General features: G+C 42.1%; 1 protein-coding gene across 1 annotated transcript in view; it reads left to right on the forward strand.

Moving 5' to 3' along the window:
- Nucleotides 1–13888, forward strand: part of LOC126419848 (DNA-directed RNA polymerase III subunit RPC4) — a 57413-nt gene extending 43525 nt beyond the window's left edge. Inside the window, exons 5-9 of the mRNA XM_050087101.1 lie at nt 3306–3383; nt 3493–3644; nt 10113–10241; nt 12087–12248; nt 13399–13888. Of these exons, the coding sequence (XP_049943058.1) occupies nt 3306–3383; nt 3493–3644; nt 10113–10241; nt 12087–12248; nt 13399–13524 (647 nt within the window). The 3' untranslated portion in view covers nt 13525–13888. The remainder of the gene's footprint in view (nt 1–3305; nt 3384–3492; nt 3645–10112; nt 10242–12086; nt 12249–13398) is intronic.
- Nucleotides 13889–20460: the final 6572 nt, after the last annotated feature.

The raw sequence follows: 20460 nt of genomic DNA on the forward strand, positions 1-20460 counted from the left end.
CTTCTGTTACCCAAGGATATCTACTAGCCCTCATCTTTTTACCTACTAGATCCTCTGCTGCCTTCACCACTTCATCCCTCAGAGCTACCCATTCTTCTTCTACTGTATTTCTTTCCCCCATTCCTGTCAATTGTTCCCTTATGCTCTCCATGAAACTCTGTACAACCTCTGGTTTAGTCAGTTTATCCAGGTCCCATCTCCTTAAATTCCCACCTTTTTGCAGTTTCTTCAGTTTTAATCTACAGTTCATAACCAATAGATTGTGGGCAGAGTCCACATCTGCCCCTGGAAATGTCTTGCAATTTAAAACCTAGTTCCTAAATCTCTGTCTTACCATTATATAATCTATCTGAAAACTTCCAGTGTCTCCAGGCCTCTTCCACATATACAACCTTATTTCATGGTTCTTTAGCCAGATTTTAGGGTGTTAGCTATGATTAAGTTATACTCTGTGCAAAATTTACCAGGTGGCTTTCTCTTTCATTCCTTACCCCCAGTCCATATTCGCTTATTACTTTTCCTTCTCTTCCTTTTCTTACAATCGAATTCCAATCCCCCATGACTATTAAATTTTCATCTTCCTTAACTATCTGAATAACTTCTTTTATTGCATCATACAGTTCTTCAATCTCTTCATCATCTGTGAAGCTAATTGGCATTTAAACTTGTACTACTGTGGTAGGCGTGGGCATCGTGTCTATCTTGGCTACAATAATGTGTTCACTATGCTGTTCATAGTAGCTTATCCACATAGCTATTTTTTTATTCATTATTAAACTTACTCCTGCATTACTGTTAATTGATTTTGTATTTATAACCCTAACGTACCTGCCTGATTAAGGAATCTGACATTCCACTCTCCAATCCATAGAATGCCAGTTTTGCTTCTCCTGATAACGACAACCTACTGAGTAGTCCCCACCTGGAGATCCGAGATGGGGACTATTTGACCTCCGGAACATTTTACCCAAGAGGACACCACCATCATTTAACCATACAGTAAAGGAATATTTACGGCTGTAGTTTCCTCTTGTTTTCAGCCATTCGCAGTACCAGCACAGCAAGGCCTTTTTGGTTGGTGTTATGATGCCGGATCAGTCAGTCACCCACACTTTTGCCCCATTTCAGGAAGCACACATTTGTCTGGCCTCTCAACAGATACCCCTCCGTTGGGGTTCAAACTACGATACAGCTATCTGTATCGCTGAGGCACGCAAGCCTCCCCACCAGTGGCAAGATCCATGGTTCATGGGTGGGGGGAGGGGGGCATGTGATGCTACTTATCTGATTGATTTCCTTTGGAATCCCGGGCAATGTACTTGCTGATCATCCGGCTGGGGTGGCCTTCTACCACTCATTCTCTGTGACAGCTCCAGGATGGGTTTGCAGCTTTACATCAAATACTTTTTTGCTTAATTCCTTTTTCTGTATGTTAGCAGATGATCCTTGCACAACTATGTCTGTCCTTGGTTTTCTTCATGAAAGAGGTTTTTCCTCCCAGGTTTAAGTCCTCGAATTTCTCTCTGAAATTGGAATTCCTTAGTTAGTGTTGACCATGGAGGCCTTGGTGTTGCCTCCACACTGCCCAGATTGTCTCCCGCTTTTTCCATACATTTTGTTTGATTTTTTGTGCTGTTTTGTTTGCTCGTTTCTTGTGTCTTCTTCCCTTGGTGTTGTGCATTGTACCTGTTGTGTCGTAATAATGAAATTGTGTGGGGATTGGGAAGGGTTGGTGGCAGCGCTAGTGCCCCAACAAGCGTAGCATTTCTGAGGCGCCCCTGCTCTCGCTGTCCCCCCCCCCCCCCCCCCCCGCCCCTCCCCCCTCTCCCGGGTCCCTCGTACTCTTTTTCTCTTCCTGCTGACCTGACATTCCTTTTACCTCTTTGTCCATTTTCCCTTCCTCTTGACTGGATTTTGCTGTTTGTGTTGTTAGATCATATGACCAATGACTAGCTTTTTAAGTCCCCTCCCCCATTCAACCAACAAACAAAAATTTTAGATTTGACTGAAGTCAACAGGTGTTAGAGCTTGCAAAATAATCAAGCAATGATAATGTCCCACCATAGAAAACAAGTCACTTCACAATGGAAATGGTCTTGTCTATGATGGGCAGGAACAAGCAGAAGTAACACCTTCTTCACTAGAGTCCCAGTTCTAAGCTTATGTCATTGACAATGGCAATGGCAGACAGTAAATTATAGTTATTAGATGAATGACTCAGATAAGACATACCTGGACATAAACAGAATTCAGGTACAGCAATGAGCCGACTATATGTGGGCTAATCAAGCACCACAGGAATCACACATCTGCTGGTCTCAACCACATCCGTACCTTTTCTCTTAAACACAATCCGTCACCCACTATAACCAGCCTGACAAGCATATGCAATGTTTGTTTGAAACTAACCTACTTCACCTCAGCAGGTTTTACTGATAAAGACAGAGACAGGTGGTATGGAGTCCAACTCCAAATTGAGGTGAATTGTATTGTGAGCATGTAAAAGTTTAATCAAGTTATAGTCATAACCCAGTCATTGAAACACTGTTCCCATTTCTTCCATAAATGGAAATGGGCTGTGTTAAGGAAACATGATCTTTACAAAATGACTGTGTCCATCGTTAATAGAGGAAAGTAATTTGACACAGTAAAGTACTAAGCTGCTCATAGTAGCTCTATCAGCTGCTTATTTATTAATTTCTTTCACCCTAGTAATGGAAGTTATGTTGTCAATGATGTGAAATGACAGTTGGAAGTTTGTGTGCTGTGCTAATTAAATTATTAAAAATTTCGGGGCTCTCTTCTACCAGCATATTTACTAAATATGAAAATGTTTCTAGAAGACATCATCTCTCACTTGTGCAGCTTGAGTACTTAATGTTATCTGCATCTATAAACATACCCAGCTAACCATTGTGAAGTGCATGGCAAAGGGTACTTTCCAGTGTAGCACATTTTTATCTTCTTGTTCCATTCACTTTCAGAGTGGGGAAAGTAGGACTGTTTTAATGGTTCCATATAAGCTTTAATTAATTTAAACTTCTCTGCAGTTCCTGAGAGAGTGATACGTAGGGCAGCATTCAATATTCCTAGATTTTATATTTGCTACATGTTTTGAAACTTTATAAGTAAGCTTTGGCAAGATGGTTGATATCTGTCTTCAAGTGCTGTGAATTCATACCTGCGATGTGATAACTTTACTGTTTGACCTTTACAATATCAGTATTATGAGAATTTAGTTAATTTCAGAAGTAGTACTTGCTAATGGCTATGTAAATTTAAGAAAATGTATTTCCTGCTTCCAGAAAAAAATGTGAAGCAAGAAATAAAGACTGAAGTGAAACCTGAAATTAAGAAGGAAAAAGATGTGGATGAAATAGAAAGTAAGTGAATTATTACTTTAAAAAAAAAATTGACTTATTAGTTACTCATGTTTCATTATTTTTGTCATTCAGGAGTCTTACTTTAATCTTATGATGTTTTCATTAACAGAAACAGTTATTTCAGTTAAGCAGGAGAAACCTGATAAAAATGATGTTGAAACTATGCAGACGGATTTTGGAGGACACAGTGCCCAAACTGGTGCTGAAAATGAAATGCATAGGATTTTTAATAGTACGGAACCACAACTTATTTTCTTTCAGGTCAGTTTACTACACATTATTTTTATTTTACTCAATATGTTTGAACTAAATGTTTACAAAAAGAACAGAGGGATAGAAACATCAGATTTGTAGCTACTTTATTTGTAAACAATAAATAAGTGAAGTTATCGAAATGGTAAAGAGAGGGTTAAGCATATAATAACTCTGAAATGAAAGAGAGATGTGAGAAAATGATGAGAATGAATATCACGTATTGGTATGTATTATATGGAATCTTATTGTGATGATGTTATTTGAATATTGGTATAGTGAAAGCACAGAGAATTATGTGAAATTGAAGTATTGACTGCAGGAAAATGACAATTTATGTGATGATTCAGTAGGATATTAAAAATTACATAACGATGGTGTATTAAGAAGAATAGCTTTGGAGGAATTTCATGTTAAACCTGTACTAGGGAATGCTACTGTTAAGGGATTTAAGTTGGTTGGTTGGTTTTTGGGGGAGGAGACCAAACAGCAAGGTCATCAGTCAGATCATAGTAGAGAAGGATCAGGAAGGAAATCGGCCATGCACTTTAAGAAGAACCATCCCGGCATTGGCCTAAACAATTTAGGGAAATCACAAAAAACCTAAATCAGGATGGCTGGATGCGGTATGAACCATCGTCGTCCTCACCGTGCTAACCACTGTGCCACTTCGTTTGGTAGGGATTTAGGAATAATGAACTTATAGGAATTTGACAGTATTATGAAAAGGATGGTTTTATCAACAATAATATTCAATTTATAAAAATCTAATATAATTTAACAGATAAAAAACCTACTCACCAAGCAGGAGCAGGAGAACACACATACAAAGGTATTAAAGTTTACAAGCTTTTGAAGCCAGTGGCTCCTTCTTCTGGTGGAAAGGTTGAAGGGGAAGGAAGAGGGGTGAAGGAAAAAGATTGGTGAGGTTTAGGAAAAGGGGTGGGGTTAGGAAAATTCACTCAGAATTCCAGGTCAGGGGAGACGTAATGGGCTGGATGAGAAGGAAAGACTTATTGTTGGGAACTGCACCGGACGAGATTTGAAAACCTGGGAGCTTAAAGGTGGAAGATAGGGTAATACACAGGATGGAGATTACTGCCAAAACATCATGTACAAGCTAATAAGAGTGAAAAGCTAAGTTCATTGTATGTGATAGACATGGGAGAGGGTGACAAAAAATAGGCAGGTCAAAAAATGAAAAACAAAAATGGAATGAAGAAAGGAATAGTTACTATGAAGAAATGCTGAGACTGAAGAAATTAATGTAAATTAAGGCCAGGTGGATGGCTAGAACCAAGGACATGGTGTAGTGCCAGTCTCCATCTGCAGAGTTCTGAGAAATGGTGTCTGGGGGAGGAATCCAGATGGCAGGTGTGAGGAAACGGGCACCATGGTCATGACTGTCATGTTGTAGAACATGCTCTACAATAGGATATTGTGTGTTGCCAGTGTACACCCTCTGCCTATGCCCATTCATCCTAACTGATAACTTGGTGATAGTCAAGCCATTATAAAAGGCTAAACAGTCTTCACATAATAACTGGTACACAATATATGTCTTTCCACAGGTGGTTCTCCCTGTGATAGTGTAAGTTCTGCCAGTTGCAGGGCTGGCATAAGTGGTGGTAGGAGGGTGCATAGGGCAAGCATTACAATGGGGACAGTCACAGGAGTAGGAGCCATAGTGTAGATGGATGGGTGCAGATGGAGCATAGGGCCTTACAAGGATATTGCGGAGGTTGGGGGGTGACAAAAAGCTATTGTGGGTGTGGTGGACAAAATGTTGGACCGAAGTACCACATTTTAGGGCATGATTTTAGGAAGTCATTCCCTTTTTGAAGGGCTAATTAATACATTCAGGACCAGGATAATGCTGAGTGATAAGTGGTGTACTCCTAAGTTTTTTTTTAAAAAAAAAGGGGGTGAACAGTACTAGGATTTGATGTGATGGCCCACGAAATCTGCTTTTGAACTAGATTGGTGGGGTAATTATGTCCACTGAAGGCTGAGGTGAGAACGAGGGTATATTGCTATAAAGAGACTGCATATGGACAAATATGTTTGCCTTGAATGCAAAAGCTGTATGGAGGGAATGTTTGACGTGGAAAGAAGGGCAGCTGTCACAGTGTAAGTACGTTGTTGTTTTGTGTGTAGCTGAGCCCTATGCACCCTCCTACCACCACACATACCAGCCCTGTAATTGGCAAAACACACAATATCAAAGGGAGATTCACGTGTGAAAATGATAGATTGCTACTCGCCATATGGATGATGAGATGTTAGTTCACAGACAGGTGCAACAGAAAGATTACTAAACATGTTAGCTTTCAGTTAAACAGCGATAGTAGTCTCATGTGTGTGTGTGTATGTGTGTGTGTGTGTGTGTGTGTTTGTTTGTTTTACTTTAGAAGAAGGCCATTTGGCCAAGAGTGCACATGTTTAGCAGTCATTTTGTTTTGTCTGTCTGTGTGCTCTGCTCTATATGGTGAGTAGGAATCTATCCTATTCTTAATATTGTCATTATTCCAACCTGGAGTTTCCATTGCACAGGGATTAGGGTTTTTGAAGTCTACCTCCTGCAAAACCCCGTTTATTTGGGTAAGTAAATGCATTGTGTTTTCTGGAAGGTGGAGTTTAAGACCCCAAATTTAATTTGAAAACATGGAAAAAAGTAAGTCAACAGGAGCATATGATCCCAGCAAGATTATTAGTATGGGAAGCATCAGTAAAGTAAGATGAAAAAGAGACAGAACGACATTTGGAATATGTATCACAGGGACTGGGTGCAGCAAGTGTTCTAACATGATTACCAGCCCAGAATGAAGCAAATCTGAAAAGTAAAGGAGGGGGCAAAAAATGAGGGGCAATATGTGGACCAGGGAAAGGCCTGGGGTTGAGGCAAATATGGTAATTCAAGACAATGTAGTAAGTTGGGATCAGGCAGTTGTTTGGAAGTAGATATGTGCTGAAGAACAATATTCACCTTATAAAGTTCTGTATGAACAGTTTTAGAACAACCTGTTCAAAGAATATGAATTTTTGTATTTATTCTGCATGACATATTTTTACCATGGAATATTTTGTTGTTATTGTAAGTGACTGACTGATTTGGCATTTTGATCAAAAATGATTTTGAAGTTCTCCCATTGCAGGATATTAAAGAGAGCTTGTAGCATAAGTCTGGATAAGATGTCAGTGAACTAGCAAGGGATTCTCATGCAAATGTATTTTTTATCAGTAGTGACGGGGCTCAGATACATACAGACACGTGCTTGCAAGCTTTATTGTTGAGTACAAGGGTATCAACTGTACTATGAATAAACAAGTGTAGAAGTTATACAATCCATAAAAAAGTTTTCAAGGCCTGAGCAACCTAAAGAAAGCATAGCTTAGGTGAGAAGCCATTTAAGAAAGTATGAAACAATAGGAGAAGTTGGAAAATGTAAGAGAGAACTACAAAAGTCATGAAAACTTAATGATAATGTGAAAAGAAAATCAGAGGAGAGTATGGAGTAATAGTGAGTGCTAGCATCTCCAAGGTTTGGACTAAGAGCTAGTGGGGTAAGAGATAAATGGGGTTCATGTGAAACCCAGAAACGGTTATTTGGTACAGTCTACTATTGGCTTTGATGCCAAGTACTGTCATCAGGCCATCCTCTGGAGCACAGTGTTCAAGCTCACTTCCCAGATAGGTGTGCCTGTTGAAACAGTAGGATCATTACCACACCAGAGAGCAGATCAGCCTTTCAACAAATTCTGACAGCAAAGAGCAGATCACTTTTTTGCTTTGTTGCTGATGCTTGATAATTTAGAAAAAAGCTAGAAGCCAGAATTATTTCCAAGCACACACCTTAACAGAATCTTTTGTACAAATAGACAACGTAACAATTTCTCAGTCTGCCACTATTTTATTGCAAAATTAAAGAACAACACACATTTGCAGTGTGCTGTTTTCAGGTGCCTATACAGGGTGAGTCACCTAACGTTACCGCTGGATATATTTTGTAAATCACATCAAATAGTGACGAACCGATTCCACAGACCGAACATGAGGAGAGGGGCTAATGTAATTGTTTAATACAAACCATACAAAAATGCACGGAAGTATGTTTTTTAACCTACGTTTTTTTAAAATGGAACCCCGTTAGTTTTGTTAGCACATCTGAACATATAAACAAATACGTAATCAGTGCCATTTGTTGCATTGTAAACTGTTAATTACATCTGGAGATATTGTAACCTAAAGTTGACTCTTGAAACCTCCGACGTTCAGTTGCGTGTTGGAACAAACACGGGCCACGGTCGGCGAGCAGCATCTGCAGGGACATGTTTACGATGATGACCATGCTTACGAGTGTGGCTGTAGCGCACTGTTGTGGTTTGGTCTAGCTGTCGCAGTGTCCGCATGTAGCGCTTGCTGCTATTGTTATTCTGCATTCGTCTCCGCACGCAGACCAACTGTAGTACACTGTGTTACCAGATGTCTGTGATAGTGTAGTGTTGTAGGAACTGTGGCCATGGTGTATTCAAACTCTGAAAAGGCGGAGATGATACTCATCTATGGCGAGTGTCGACGAAATGCAGCTGAAGCCTGTAGGGTGTATGCAAAACGGTACCCGGACAGAGAGCATCCAACATGCCGCACATTGCAAAACATCTACCGCCAACTGTATGCAACAGGTATGGTCGTAGCACGCAAACGGGTCCGTAACAGGCCCGTCACAGGAGAAGCGGGTGCAGTTGGTGTGTTAGCTGCTGTTGCCATGAACCCAAACACGAGAACACGGGACATTGCGAGAGCCGGTGGACTGAGTCAAAGTAGTGTCATGCGCATACTGCATTGTCACCGCTTTCACCCGTTTCATGTGTCGCTACATCAGCAATTACATGGTGATGACTGTAATCATCGAGTGCAATTTTGTCAATGGGCATTAGTAGAGAATGCGTTGCAGTTCTACCTGTTTACCGATGAAGCGGGTTTCACAAACCACGGGGCAGTGAATCTACAGAACATGCATTACTGGTCCGTGAACAATCCTCGCTGGCTCGGACAGGTAGAGCGACAGCGATCGTGGACTGTAAATGTATGGTGCGGAATCATTGGCGACCACCTCATTAGTCCTCACTTCATTGCAGGGGCCCAAACAGCTGCAACATGAATCTCGTTTCTACAGAATGATCTGCCAACGGTGCTAAAAAATGTCCCACTGGAAACGCGTATGTGGTATCAGCATGATGGTGCACCTGCACATTCCGCAATTAACACTAGGCTGGCCCTTGACAGGATGTTCGACGGGCGTTTCATAGGACATGGAGGACGCATAAATTGGCCAGCCAGTTCTCCTTATCTTACACCTCTGGACTTCTTTCTGTGGGGTACGTTAAAGGAGAATGTGTACCGTGATGTGCCTACAACCCCAGAGGATATGAAACAATGTATTGTGGCAGCCTGTGGCGACATTACACCAGATGTATTGCGGCGTGTACGACATTCATTACGCCAGAGATTGCAGTTGTGTGCAGCAAATGATGGCCACCACATTGAGCATCGATTGGCCTGACATGTCGGGACACACTCTATTCCACTCCGTAATTGAAAGCGGAAACCACATGTGTACGTGTACCTCACCCCTCATGGTAATGTACATGTGCGTCAGTGAAAAAGACCAATAAAAAGGTGTTAGCATGTGGACGTAATGTGCTGTTCCAGTCTCTTCTGTACCTAAGGTCCATCACCGTTCCCTTTGGATCCCTATGTAATTCGGTGCTCTCCGATACACACGATCGAACAGCGGAGGAGTGGTACTCAAGCGTCAACTTTAGGTTACAATATCTCCGGATGTAATTAACATTTTACAATGCAACAAACAGCACTGATTACGTATTTGTTTATATGTTCAGATGTGCTAACAAAACTAACGGGGTTCCATTTAAAAACACGTAGGTTTGTGTTAAAAAACATACTTCCGTGCATTTTTGTATGGTTTGTATTAACCAATTACACTAGCCCCTCTCCTCACGTTCGGTCTGTGGAATCGATTCGTCAGTATTTGATGTGGTTTACGAAATATATCCAGCAGTAATGTTAGGTGGCTCACCCTGTATATGTATTCTGTACTGTATTAAATGAAGCTATCTCCTACATTCTTTTTTTTAGTGATAATGTTTCTGGTAACTGTAATTTTGCTTATTTGACAATGTAATGTCATCCCTGGTCAAAAGAAATATAAAATATAATTTTGTGTGTCAAGCCACTGCCTTCTTATATAATTGATATTAAATAAAATAGATGTAAGTATACAAAAATCAGATATTTGCCAGTCATTATCCAAAGCAGCACTTAATAACAATTATATTCATATTAATGATGAAAATAAAGTAGTATGTAAGTTAACTTATATCTCCAGGACATCCAAAAGGTTCATTATTAATTCCTGTTAATAAAAGTATTAGCACTGCCTTCTCTTCATGCAGTTTCCCGATTGTCTACCTGGTTTGAAACCTGAGCAGTCATCTGGTCCTGCCAGGCCATCGACAGCTAGACCTTCAACTGCAGCAAGGCCTTCAACCTCGGCAAAACCACCAGCTCCAGCTGAGCATTCGGTAAAAATATTTCCATATTCTATGTATTAAGCTCCTTAGCTGAACTAACTTGGAGTATGGTAATTTCTGATTACATTGCACTGCTCACCTCTTTTCCATCATGTAGGAAAATTCATGTGAGTCACACATCATATTTGTGTCTGCTTCAGATTCATTTGATATGATTTCCACCTTTATAATTGTATTTATGTCATGTATGTGAGAACAAGATGAAAAGCAATAGCTTAGGTGCATACAGTATACTGTTATCAGTGAACTTTTGTCTTTGTTACATTGGTAAATGTGGTGCCTTAACATATGAGGTAATATAACATATGGTGTCCCACAAAGATTGATATTGGACCCACTCATTTTCTTACATATGTAAATGATCTGCCAGTGACTTCAAATGGTAGTTCAGCAACTGTAGGATTTGCTGATGACAAGCATACTAGTCAAGCGTACCCATTCATTCTTACCAGACACAGGCCGAGCAATGTGGAGCAGTGGTTAACAAACACTTTGGACTCACATTTGGGAGGATGGCAGTTTGAATCCACATCTGATCATCTGGATACAGGTCTTCTTTTTTCCTTAAACTGCTGCAGGCAAAAGCTGGGATGGCTCCTTTGAAAGGGCATGGCTGATTTCTTCTCTATCCTTCAAACATTCCATGTGTGTGTTCCATTTCTAATGACCTTGATGTCGATGGGATGCTAAACTCTGATCTTCCTTTGTTCCTTCTTACAGGGTATATCCAGAGGATAAATGAACAGACCTACTAACAAAGACTCATATTATGCAGTTTTGAACAAGCAAAAATTTCCATACTGGCTGGCACCAGAAGTAGACATTAATCTTCATACACTAAATTAAATACCCTTTTTAAAATTCCAAGGGGTCCAGTTAGATTACTATTAAAATGAGGTCAACACACAGATCAACTAATCAAACAGTTCAGTTTCTCATGTTTTGCTCTCAGAAGAACCTATCATTGTATTGAACTGAAGACAAGTGTATTGACTTAATTTGCATTTCACTCATTATTGTCCCATGAAATTATCTTCTTGGGCAGTGCAGCCAAACAAAATTGTTTATTTGCAGAAGTGGGCAGTAAGAATATTGTGCAAACTTGAGAACTGAACATTTTCAGGAACCTTTTTAAGTATTTTGGAATTCTTACATTCAGTTCCCAGTATATTTTTCTTAATGGATTAAGCTGAATTGTTGTGCACACAAACGCAGCACAAAGCAGAAAAAAAAATTTTCATGTAGATTTTGTCTCATAGTCTAGGATTCTGAATAAGATTAAGTACTCTGGTGCAGGTATATTGGACAAGCTCTCATCTAACATATTAGGGTTGTTATAAAGTTTGAATTATACATCCAAAAATAGTGATGTAATTAATTTTCTGTTTGTTTGTGGTTACATGTCTGTAGTTCTGGTGCACACAGAACATCACACATCACAATATTGTAGCAGCCCCTTGAGGAGCCAAAATAAACTTGTGCAACCCATTGATAAAGTGGAGTATCTGTGTAGTAATTTGTTTTTGGTAGCAGTGGATATGTTGCCGCCAAAAATGAATTGCCATATGACTTCCTATTTTGTCTATGGCTTTATAATCATATTTTTGTGTTCATAATTAAAAGGTCCCTATCATTTTACCCTTTTAGTACAAGAAGAAGGTGCAAATTTCTTGTCTGGAGTTCAGAAATTACTTGACCTAATGGAACAGTCTTACATTCTCCAGCAGCTTTATTGAGTCAACCAAAATGTTTTCTAGTCTTCTTCTTCTTCTTTTTTTTTTTTAATGATCAGTTTGTTTTTGAATAAAGGACCTTTAATGCAATTACCTTTTGCAGGCAAATGAAACTGATAGTGATAATAGCAACAGATGCACTCTAAAAGATCTGTCAGAAGGTCTGATTGGCAAGGTGCAGCTGCTGAAGTCTGGGCGTGCAAGGCTTGTGCTGGGTGATACAGTGCTTAATTTAGAAATGGGCACCCAGCTTGGCTTCCGACAGGTCAGTACTGTCTGTGTAATTCTGAGTTTCTTATTAAGGAAAACCATCCAAGTCCTGGAAGACTCCCATTCTTTTAATGTAATTTGTTCTTCTACTGATACATGTGAAACAGAGAAAGTTCATTAAAACTTATATTTATTTTCAATTTTTGTATACTACTGTGTGCTTGAACAAGAGTATGCCCAAAATTAAGGCAAAAACTCTAGCTAGAACTGTAAAATTTGTTTAGGTTTTGTATTTCAAATTATCTTTACTTTAAAATGTAGAGCATTAGAGGAAAAGAGAGAAATGTCAAAGAACTGGAAAATGAGTGGAGAAACAAGCAAAACATCTGTTACTCTTTTTAGAATCTCAGTACAAAAACAGATACACAGCCCCATGAGAACACTGATTATTTGAGTGGCTCTCCTGGCAGACAAATGAGGGGACTGAGAAATACCAGTAAATTTCCAGTTCTTTAAAGAATCAGACTCCATGTATAAAACATTTTCAGACCAAATGAGAATTTGTTAAATATTTAATGTGAAGCATGCAAGAGAAAAATTTAGAAAAAGTTAAATTTCCATTTTGCAGGCACATTGACTGGTATACTTGGATACTGTGTGCAAAAGTGAGTTGTTATGTTCGTTTACACACCACCCATCAATCAGCTACATACGAGTGGTTGTCTTTCTTGATTATTGATTGTTTTTCTGTTCATGGTTCTTGTATATTTTCTATTCAAGAGAAGTCTCACCTTGAAAATGTTAGAGGCCTGTTCCATTACTTTGTCATAGTTTTGTTCATTACAGTTCCCATTGTTCATTAATATAATGAAAGATCACTTTTGTTGTCAAATGTTTATATGAATCTGCAAACTCAGCCCCCCCCCCCCCCCCTGCTCCCCTCCAAAAAAAACCTCTTCCCCCCTCCTGCCTCTCCCTCCCTCCCCCACCCCCTCCTCTCTCTCTCTCTCTCTCTCTCTCTCTCTCTCTCTCTCTCTCTCTCTCTCTCTCTCTCTCTCTGTGTGTGTGTGTGTGTGTGTGTGTGTGTGTGTGTGTGTGTGTGTGTGTGTGTGTGGGCGCGCGCGCGCGCGCGCGCGCGCGTGTGCGTGCGTATCAGCTAAATTAGTTATCCGCTTTCTGAGTGCTAACTATTAGTTTTGTTTCAGGATGTTATATGTGTCAACTTGGACCCTTCAACACACGGTGGAGAAATGATAAATCTTGGGCCTGTCAACAATCGTATAATCTGTTCACCTGATCTGGAAACTATGCTGGCAACAACAAAAGCTTGAGTCATACAATAATCATCAAATTGTTAAAGTTCTTCATGCTTGCTGCACACAGTTAATCTGTTCAGCTGATCTGGAAAATATGTATTCAACCACAAAGGCTTGAGTAATACAATAATCATCAAATTGTTACAACCTTTCTGGATCAGTGTGGAGTATTCTTCGTGCTTTCTTTATTGTAACACACTTTCACTTTTTGTGTGTATGTGGGAGGATTGGATAATGTCATCTACAGCAGATGCAGAAAGATAAATGAAAATATCTGTTCATTGTCTCCATTATGTATTGGCCAAGCCAACCAAATTGAATCTGGTGTTGTACATATTGAGAGTTGTATAATCATAATATATTTGTATTTAATGAAAAAGTTTCTCTTTATTTACACCTTGCGTCACACGTCTGATTCATAGTTTTAAATATATTGTATTACATTTCTTATTTGGGTAAATTGTCCTGTACTCTTTGATTTGGGTTAGAATAATTAAAAGTAAAACTGAAATCAAATAAATACAGATGGAAAAGTTCTTTGTTAGTCTGAAATGTGGCAGCAGATCAATAGACCAAATGACAGGTCCCAAGCAGATGACGTGGCAGTTTTTGGATGGAGCATGAATGACTGGCACCTTAACTGACTCCAAGACATGACTGTTCACGTAACCAAACAATGTAAATTCCAGGTTGGAAGATCAACAATGTAGGAAAAGATAGATCGCTGCTTACCGAAAAGATGATGCATTAAATTGCAGACAAGAACAGTTAGAAGACACTTACGCATAAGCCTTTGGTCACAGTCTTTATCAGAATAAGGAAGAGAAACACACAACATGCGGCCACAGAAGCGAGCAAGGACATCTGACGCACACATGACCACCAGCCAATATGGTCATGGCAGTCATCTGCTTGCTTGTGTGAAAGAATGGTAGGTGTTTCTCCTTGTTGTCCTCAGGAAGGCTGTGGCTGAAGGGTTGTGTGTAAGTGTCTTTTAATTGTGCCTGTTTGCAACTTAACATATCTCTGTGGGAAATAGCACTCTGTCTTTTCCTACATTGTTGTTCACATAACTGTGTGGGTTTTACATGGCGTTGAACCATAGTAACACACTTTTAGGATAAAAACAACATTTATTTCATCACTTTATAGAGCGAATACAGAAAGATGGCTGTCAAACATAGCACTAGAACACAAAGAAAAGTAGACAAAACCAAAGAGCATAGTCAAAGAACTGTCACTTCGCATCAAGAGACGCAACAGAGACCCCCGTCCCTGGCACTGCGGAGCACAGCGGGGCAGAGCTAGCACATGTCCACAAAAAAATCTTCATGCCAGCGTGGCGGGCGGAGGCGGCGTCCAACATGCAAATTGCATGGTTCAGGCGCATCATCGTCAGGGTCCCGTGCGTCGGACAACTGCGCAGGCGGTGGCGAGTCGATGGGGGCTGCAGTGGGCGAGGTGTCGGCAGAGGCAGGTCAGCAGTGTGCAGCGAGAAGTGGCTCCAGGAGGGACCACGCAGGCTTTAAAAGTTGTACCGAAACTGTACTTGGGTGGCCATTGAGCAGAATCACGAATGTATTGACCCCCACGACGTAATACATGGTGTGAGCCAGAGTATGGTGGTTGCAGAGCTGCACAAACAGAGTCATCTCATAACATGACGAAATCACATGATTTCAAGTCCTTATGAACAAAGAACTCTGACGTGGTGTGAGCATGAAGTAGAGGCAGGGACAGGTGTCGTGAGCATGCACTTGTTCGTCGAGGGCCGGCAGGTCAGTAGCATCCGTCGGAAAAGTGTCATTGACAAATTCGGCAGGCAGGATGAACAGTTCACCATACAGGATCTCCACCAACAAAGCACTGAAGTCCTCCTTGTGTGCGGAGTGGATTCCCAACAATACCCATGGCGGAGCCTCAGACGAAAGCCTGCTGCAGCACATGAGTGCAGCTTTTAGTGTTCTGTGCCATCGCTCCACTAGTCCATTGGCCTGCGGATGATATGCTGTCGTGTGAAATTTTGCCACCATGCACAACTCACACAGGCGAGCAAAAAGTGAGGACTTGAGCTGGTGGTCCTGGTTCGTGGTAAGTGACGAGGCAACCAAATCTAGCCACCCACGCCGAAATGAACGCTCGGGTGATTGTCTCATCTGTAATGTCCACCTGGGGTACTGCCTCCACCCAATGGGTGATGCGGTGAATCACGGAGAGGATGTATTTGTATCCCTCGGACATGGAAAGATGACCATCCACATCAATGTGCACATGGCACAGACAGCATCTGGGGACATCAAACTCTTCTAACAGTGGTTGCGCATGTCTGCTCACCTTGCTCCGTTGACAAGGAACGCACGTGCGTGATCACGAGCAGCAAACGTGCCGCATGCCCGGCCAGACAAAACATTCGATTACGAGGTGTATTGTTGCCGACATTCCGGGGTGGCCAAGATTATGTAATGAGTCAAAAATCCCATGCCGAAACGCACCAAGGAGTGGGGTGAACCAGTAGAGACGTCACAGATGATAGGAGTTGACGACCTGTGCAGGGCAATAGGTTTGATGACAAATAAGGTCTGGTATCCAACAGCAGACATTGTGTGTCCATGTCTTCAGCCTGAAGCCGCGCCAGTTCCTCTAAGTTCAAAGGGGCGGAGATCATCAAAATGCAGGAGAGTTAGTCGGCAACTACATTTTCCGCACTGCAGATGTAACAAGCATCCGAAGAGTGTTGGCAAGTAAAGTCCATGTGCTGGAAGCAGTGCGGTGGGAGATCTTTCGCTGGGCTGTGGATCGCGTAAACAAGAGGATTCGGTCCGAATAGATGGTGAAAGTGCATCCTTCAACGTCGCTCCTGAAATGTTTGACTGCCTCATAAACCGGGAGGAGCTCGCGATCGAAGGCCAACCATTTACACTGACTCCTTGTTAGCTTTTTTGAGAAGAAACAGAGCAGTTGCACTGAGTCTGCAGTGTGCTGTTGGAGGACACCACCTATCGCTGACTCGCTAGTGTCGGTGTCCACAGTAATCTGCGCCAGTCCTGTTTACGCTTTCCTGTTGTTTTTTTACTGGAGAGGGTGTCGGTTAGAGCCGATTGGACAGAGGCACCCTGAGGTATATGTTGCCGATAAAAGTTCATCATCCCTAAGAAACAGTGCAATTGTGTGTGATCCTCAGGGAGAAACAGAGCAAGGATGTTTGCAATTCGTGAATTGGTAGGCTGGAGGCCATCAGCTGAGACCGTATGGCCAAGGAAAATAACAGTTGTGGAACACAGCTGCGATTTTTCATGTTTGATAACCACGCCATTGCCCACAAGAGCTGCACGAACTGCATCAAAGTGAAATTGGTGTTCCTTCGCAGACGAGGAAAAGATAAGTATGTCATCCAAATAGGCAAAAGTGAAAGGAAGTGGTAGCAAAATTGAATCAATAAAACATTGCCACGTCTGTGCTACAATTTTTAAACCATAGAGTATGAAGCAGTATTCGAAAATGCCAAACGGCGTAATGATCGCTGTTTTTGGAATGTCCAGCGGATGCATTGGAATTCTCTGATATGCCTTCCAACAGTCCAAGACAGAAAAGAACTGCGTGAAGTCCTGGATATAAGGAATCTGATAGTTGTCTATAATAGTCCTAGCATTAAGGGACCAGTATTCTCCGCACATGCGGAGTGAACTGTCTTCCTTGGCCATCAGGTGGATGGGAGAGGACCAGTTGCTGTCCGATGGTCGGAGGACACCCAAAGCCAGTAAATCCTGAACTATCTCTTTCGCTTGCTACAATTTTGAAGCATTAAGATGTCAAGCTTTGTGACATATGGGAGGGCCATCTGTGGTGCGGATTCGGTGTCAGGTGCCGTTGCTGATTGCAGAGACCCATGAAGGGAGACACGCATGGTGGGGCAAGACGGGGGGCAGGAGTGGCTACGGTTGACTGACCTTCGTGTGCCAGGATGGCGTGTACGAAATATCGGCAGTAGGCAACGGCTGAGCACACGGCACGGTAGTCACGGAAAAAGAGTGGTCCCACAAAGTGGGAAAATGAGCATCCAAACCAGACCAGAATGACATGGCCGGGGCCTCAGCAAGAGACAGTGAAGGTGGACATGGCACAATGGCCATGCGATGCGAAGGATCCCGTGAAGCGGGGACAAGAGCATCCTGCAGGTCCAACTGCGTCCGCATGGAACCGGCAGCAGGAAAGGTGCAGCTCGACACGAGCGAAGCAGAGCGAATACACAGTAGGAGAGGGAGGCTGCATTGACAGGAGTGGCTCTGCAGAGAGGCAGCGTAAGCTAAACCGTGCATGAGCCAAGTCAGTGGAAGTGGTAGCAATGCGGTAGCGTAACTCCGCATTATGAGTGTGTAGTCTGTCAATCTGCTGGTGGACGCCTGATAAATCAGAGAGGCAAGCCGTAATATCTTTGAGCAGAGGAGCACATGTAGAAAGCATGGCCCAGGACGTGGAGAGCAGAGACGTACTGCACTCGTTCAAGCACAGAATGGTAGAACCAGATGCATGGCGGAGCGTAGCAGCCTGTAGGTCCAGCAAAAGATTGTAATGGTGTAGAAAGTCCAACACAATCACAGGTTCATCCACATCGGTGACTTGGAAGGTCCAAGGAAATGTTGCGCCTGTGGACAGACGAAGTGACATCTTGATGGATGGATGCGATATGAGAGTGATTCGTGGCGATCAGTGTGAGGTTAGCAGGAGAAAGCATGTTGCCGCATGCTTGGCCGGGATAACACTGACATTGGCACCAGGAGGCCTCTTCTTCACTGTGAGTCCAGATCATGAAAATATCATCAATAAATCTGTGCCAAACTTTGGGTTGGCAGGCTTGGGTAACCAAGAAGGCTTCCTCTAAGCGACCCTTTAAGCTTTGGGTTGGCAGGCTTGGGTATTGATGAGACATCTTCATGATCTGGACTCACAGTGAAGAAGAACTCCAGAATTTTCTCTCCAACCTCAACTCCTTTGGTTCCATCAGATTCACCTGGTCCTACTCCAAATCCCATGCCACTTTCCTTGACGTTGACCTCCATCTGTCCAATGGCCAGCTTCACACATCCGTCCACATCAAACCCACCAACAAGCACCAGTACCTCCATTTTGACAGCTGCCATCCATTCCATATCAAACGGTCGCTTCCCTACAGCTTAGGTCTTCGTGGCAAATGAATCTGCTCCAGTCCTGAATCCCTGAACCATTACACCAATAACCTGAAAACAGCTTTCTCATCCCACAACTACCTTCCCGACCCGGTACAGAAGCAAATAGCTAGAGCCACTTCCTCATACCCTCAAACCCAGAACCTCCCACAGAAGAACCCCAAAAGTGCCCCACTTGTGACAGGATACTTTCTGGGACTGGATCAGACTCTAAATGTGGCTCTCCAGCAGGGATACAACTTCCTCAAATCCTGCCCTGAAATGAGATCCATCCTTCATGAAATCCTCCCCACCCCACCAAGAGTGTCTTTCTGCCGTCCACCTAACCTTCGTAACCTCTTGGTTCATCCCTATGAAATCCCCAGACCACCTTCCCTACCCTCTGGCTCCTATCCTTGTAACCGCCCTTGGTGTAAGACCTGTCCCATGCACCCTCCCACCACCACCTACTCCAGTCCTGTAACCCGGAAGGTGTACACAATCAAAGGCAGAGCCACGTGTGAAAGCACCCACGTGATTTACCAACTGACATGTCTACACTGTGAAGCCTTCTATGTGGGAATGACCAGCAACAAACTGTCCATTCGCATGAACAGACACAGGCAGACAGTGTTTGTTGGTAATGAGGATCACCCTGTGGCTAAACATGCCTTGGTGCACGGCCAGCACATCTTGGCACAGTGTTACACCGTCCGGGTTATCTCGATACTTCCCGCTGACACCAACCTATCAGAACTCCGGAGATGGGAACTTGCCCTTCAATATATTCTCTCTTCCTGTTACCCACCAGGCCTCAACCTCCGTTAATTTCAAGTTGCTGCCGCTCATACCTCATCTGTCATTCAACAACATCTTTGCCTCTGTACTTCTGCCTTGACTGACATCTCTGCCAAACCTCTTTGCATTTACATATGTCTGCCTGTGTGTGTATATGTGCGGATGGATATATATGTGTGTGTGTGTGTGTGTGTGTGTGTGTGTGTGTGTGTGTGTGTGTGTGGGCGCGCGCGCGAGTGTATACCTGTCCTTTTTTTCCCTCTAAGATAAGTCTTTCCACTCCCGGGATTGGAATGACTACTTCCTCTCTCCCTTAAAACCCACATCCTTTCGTCTTTCCCTCTCCTTCTGTCGTTCCTGATGAAGCAACCTTGGGTTGTGAAAGCTTGAAATTTGTGTGTGTGTTTTTTATTGTCTCTATCAACATACCAATGCTTTCGTTTGGTAAGTTACAGCTTCTTTATTTTTAGATATATTTTTCCCACGTGGAATGTTTCCCTCTATATATAACAATAGAGATTTTAAGATTAATATTTCTATTATGTACCCCATTCCCTTAAATGGCACAAAATGCATATACTATATTTATAGATTTATTTATTCCTATTCAAGAATTCATCTATGGTATAGAAGGAGTTGTCAAGGAGATATGATTTCAATTTATTTTTGAAGCTATTACTGCTGTCTGTCAGACATTTTATTTCATCTGGTAATTTGTCAAAAAATTTTATAGCAGCATATTTCACCCCTTTCTGTTCCAAAGACAGGTTGAATAAAGGATAGTGTAAGTCTTTCTTTTTTCTGGTATTATAATCATGAATGCCTCTGTTGTTTTTAAACTGGTCCATGTTGTTGAGAACGAATTTTATTAGTGAGTACATGTACTGTGAGGCTGTTGTAAGAATTCCCAATCTTTTAAAAAGATGCCTACAATATGTGCGACTATAAACCCCACACATTACTAAACCACTTGGTTTTGAGCAGTGAATAT

Source organism: Schistocerca serialis, chromosome 9, assembly GCF_023864345.2.
Source record: "Schistocerca serialis cubense isolate TAMUIC-IGC-003099 chromosome 9, iqSchSeri2.2, whole genome shotgun sequence".
NCBI classification, from domain to species: Eukaryota; Metazoa; Arthropoda; class Insecta; order Orthoptera; family Acrididae; genus Schistocerca; species Schistocerca serialis.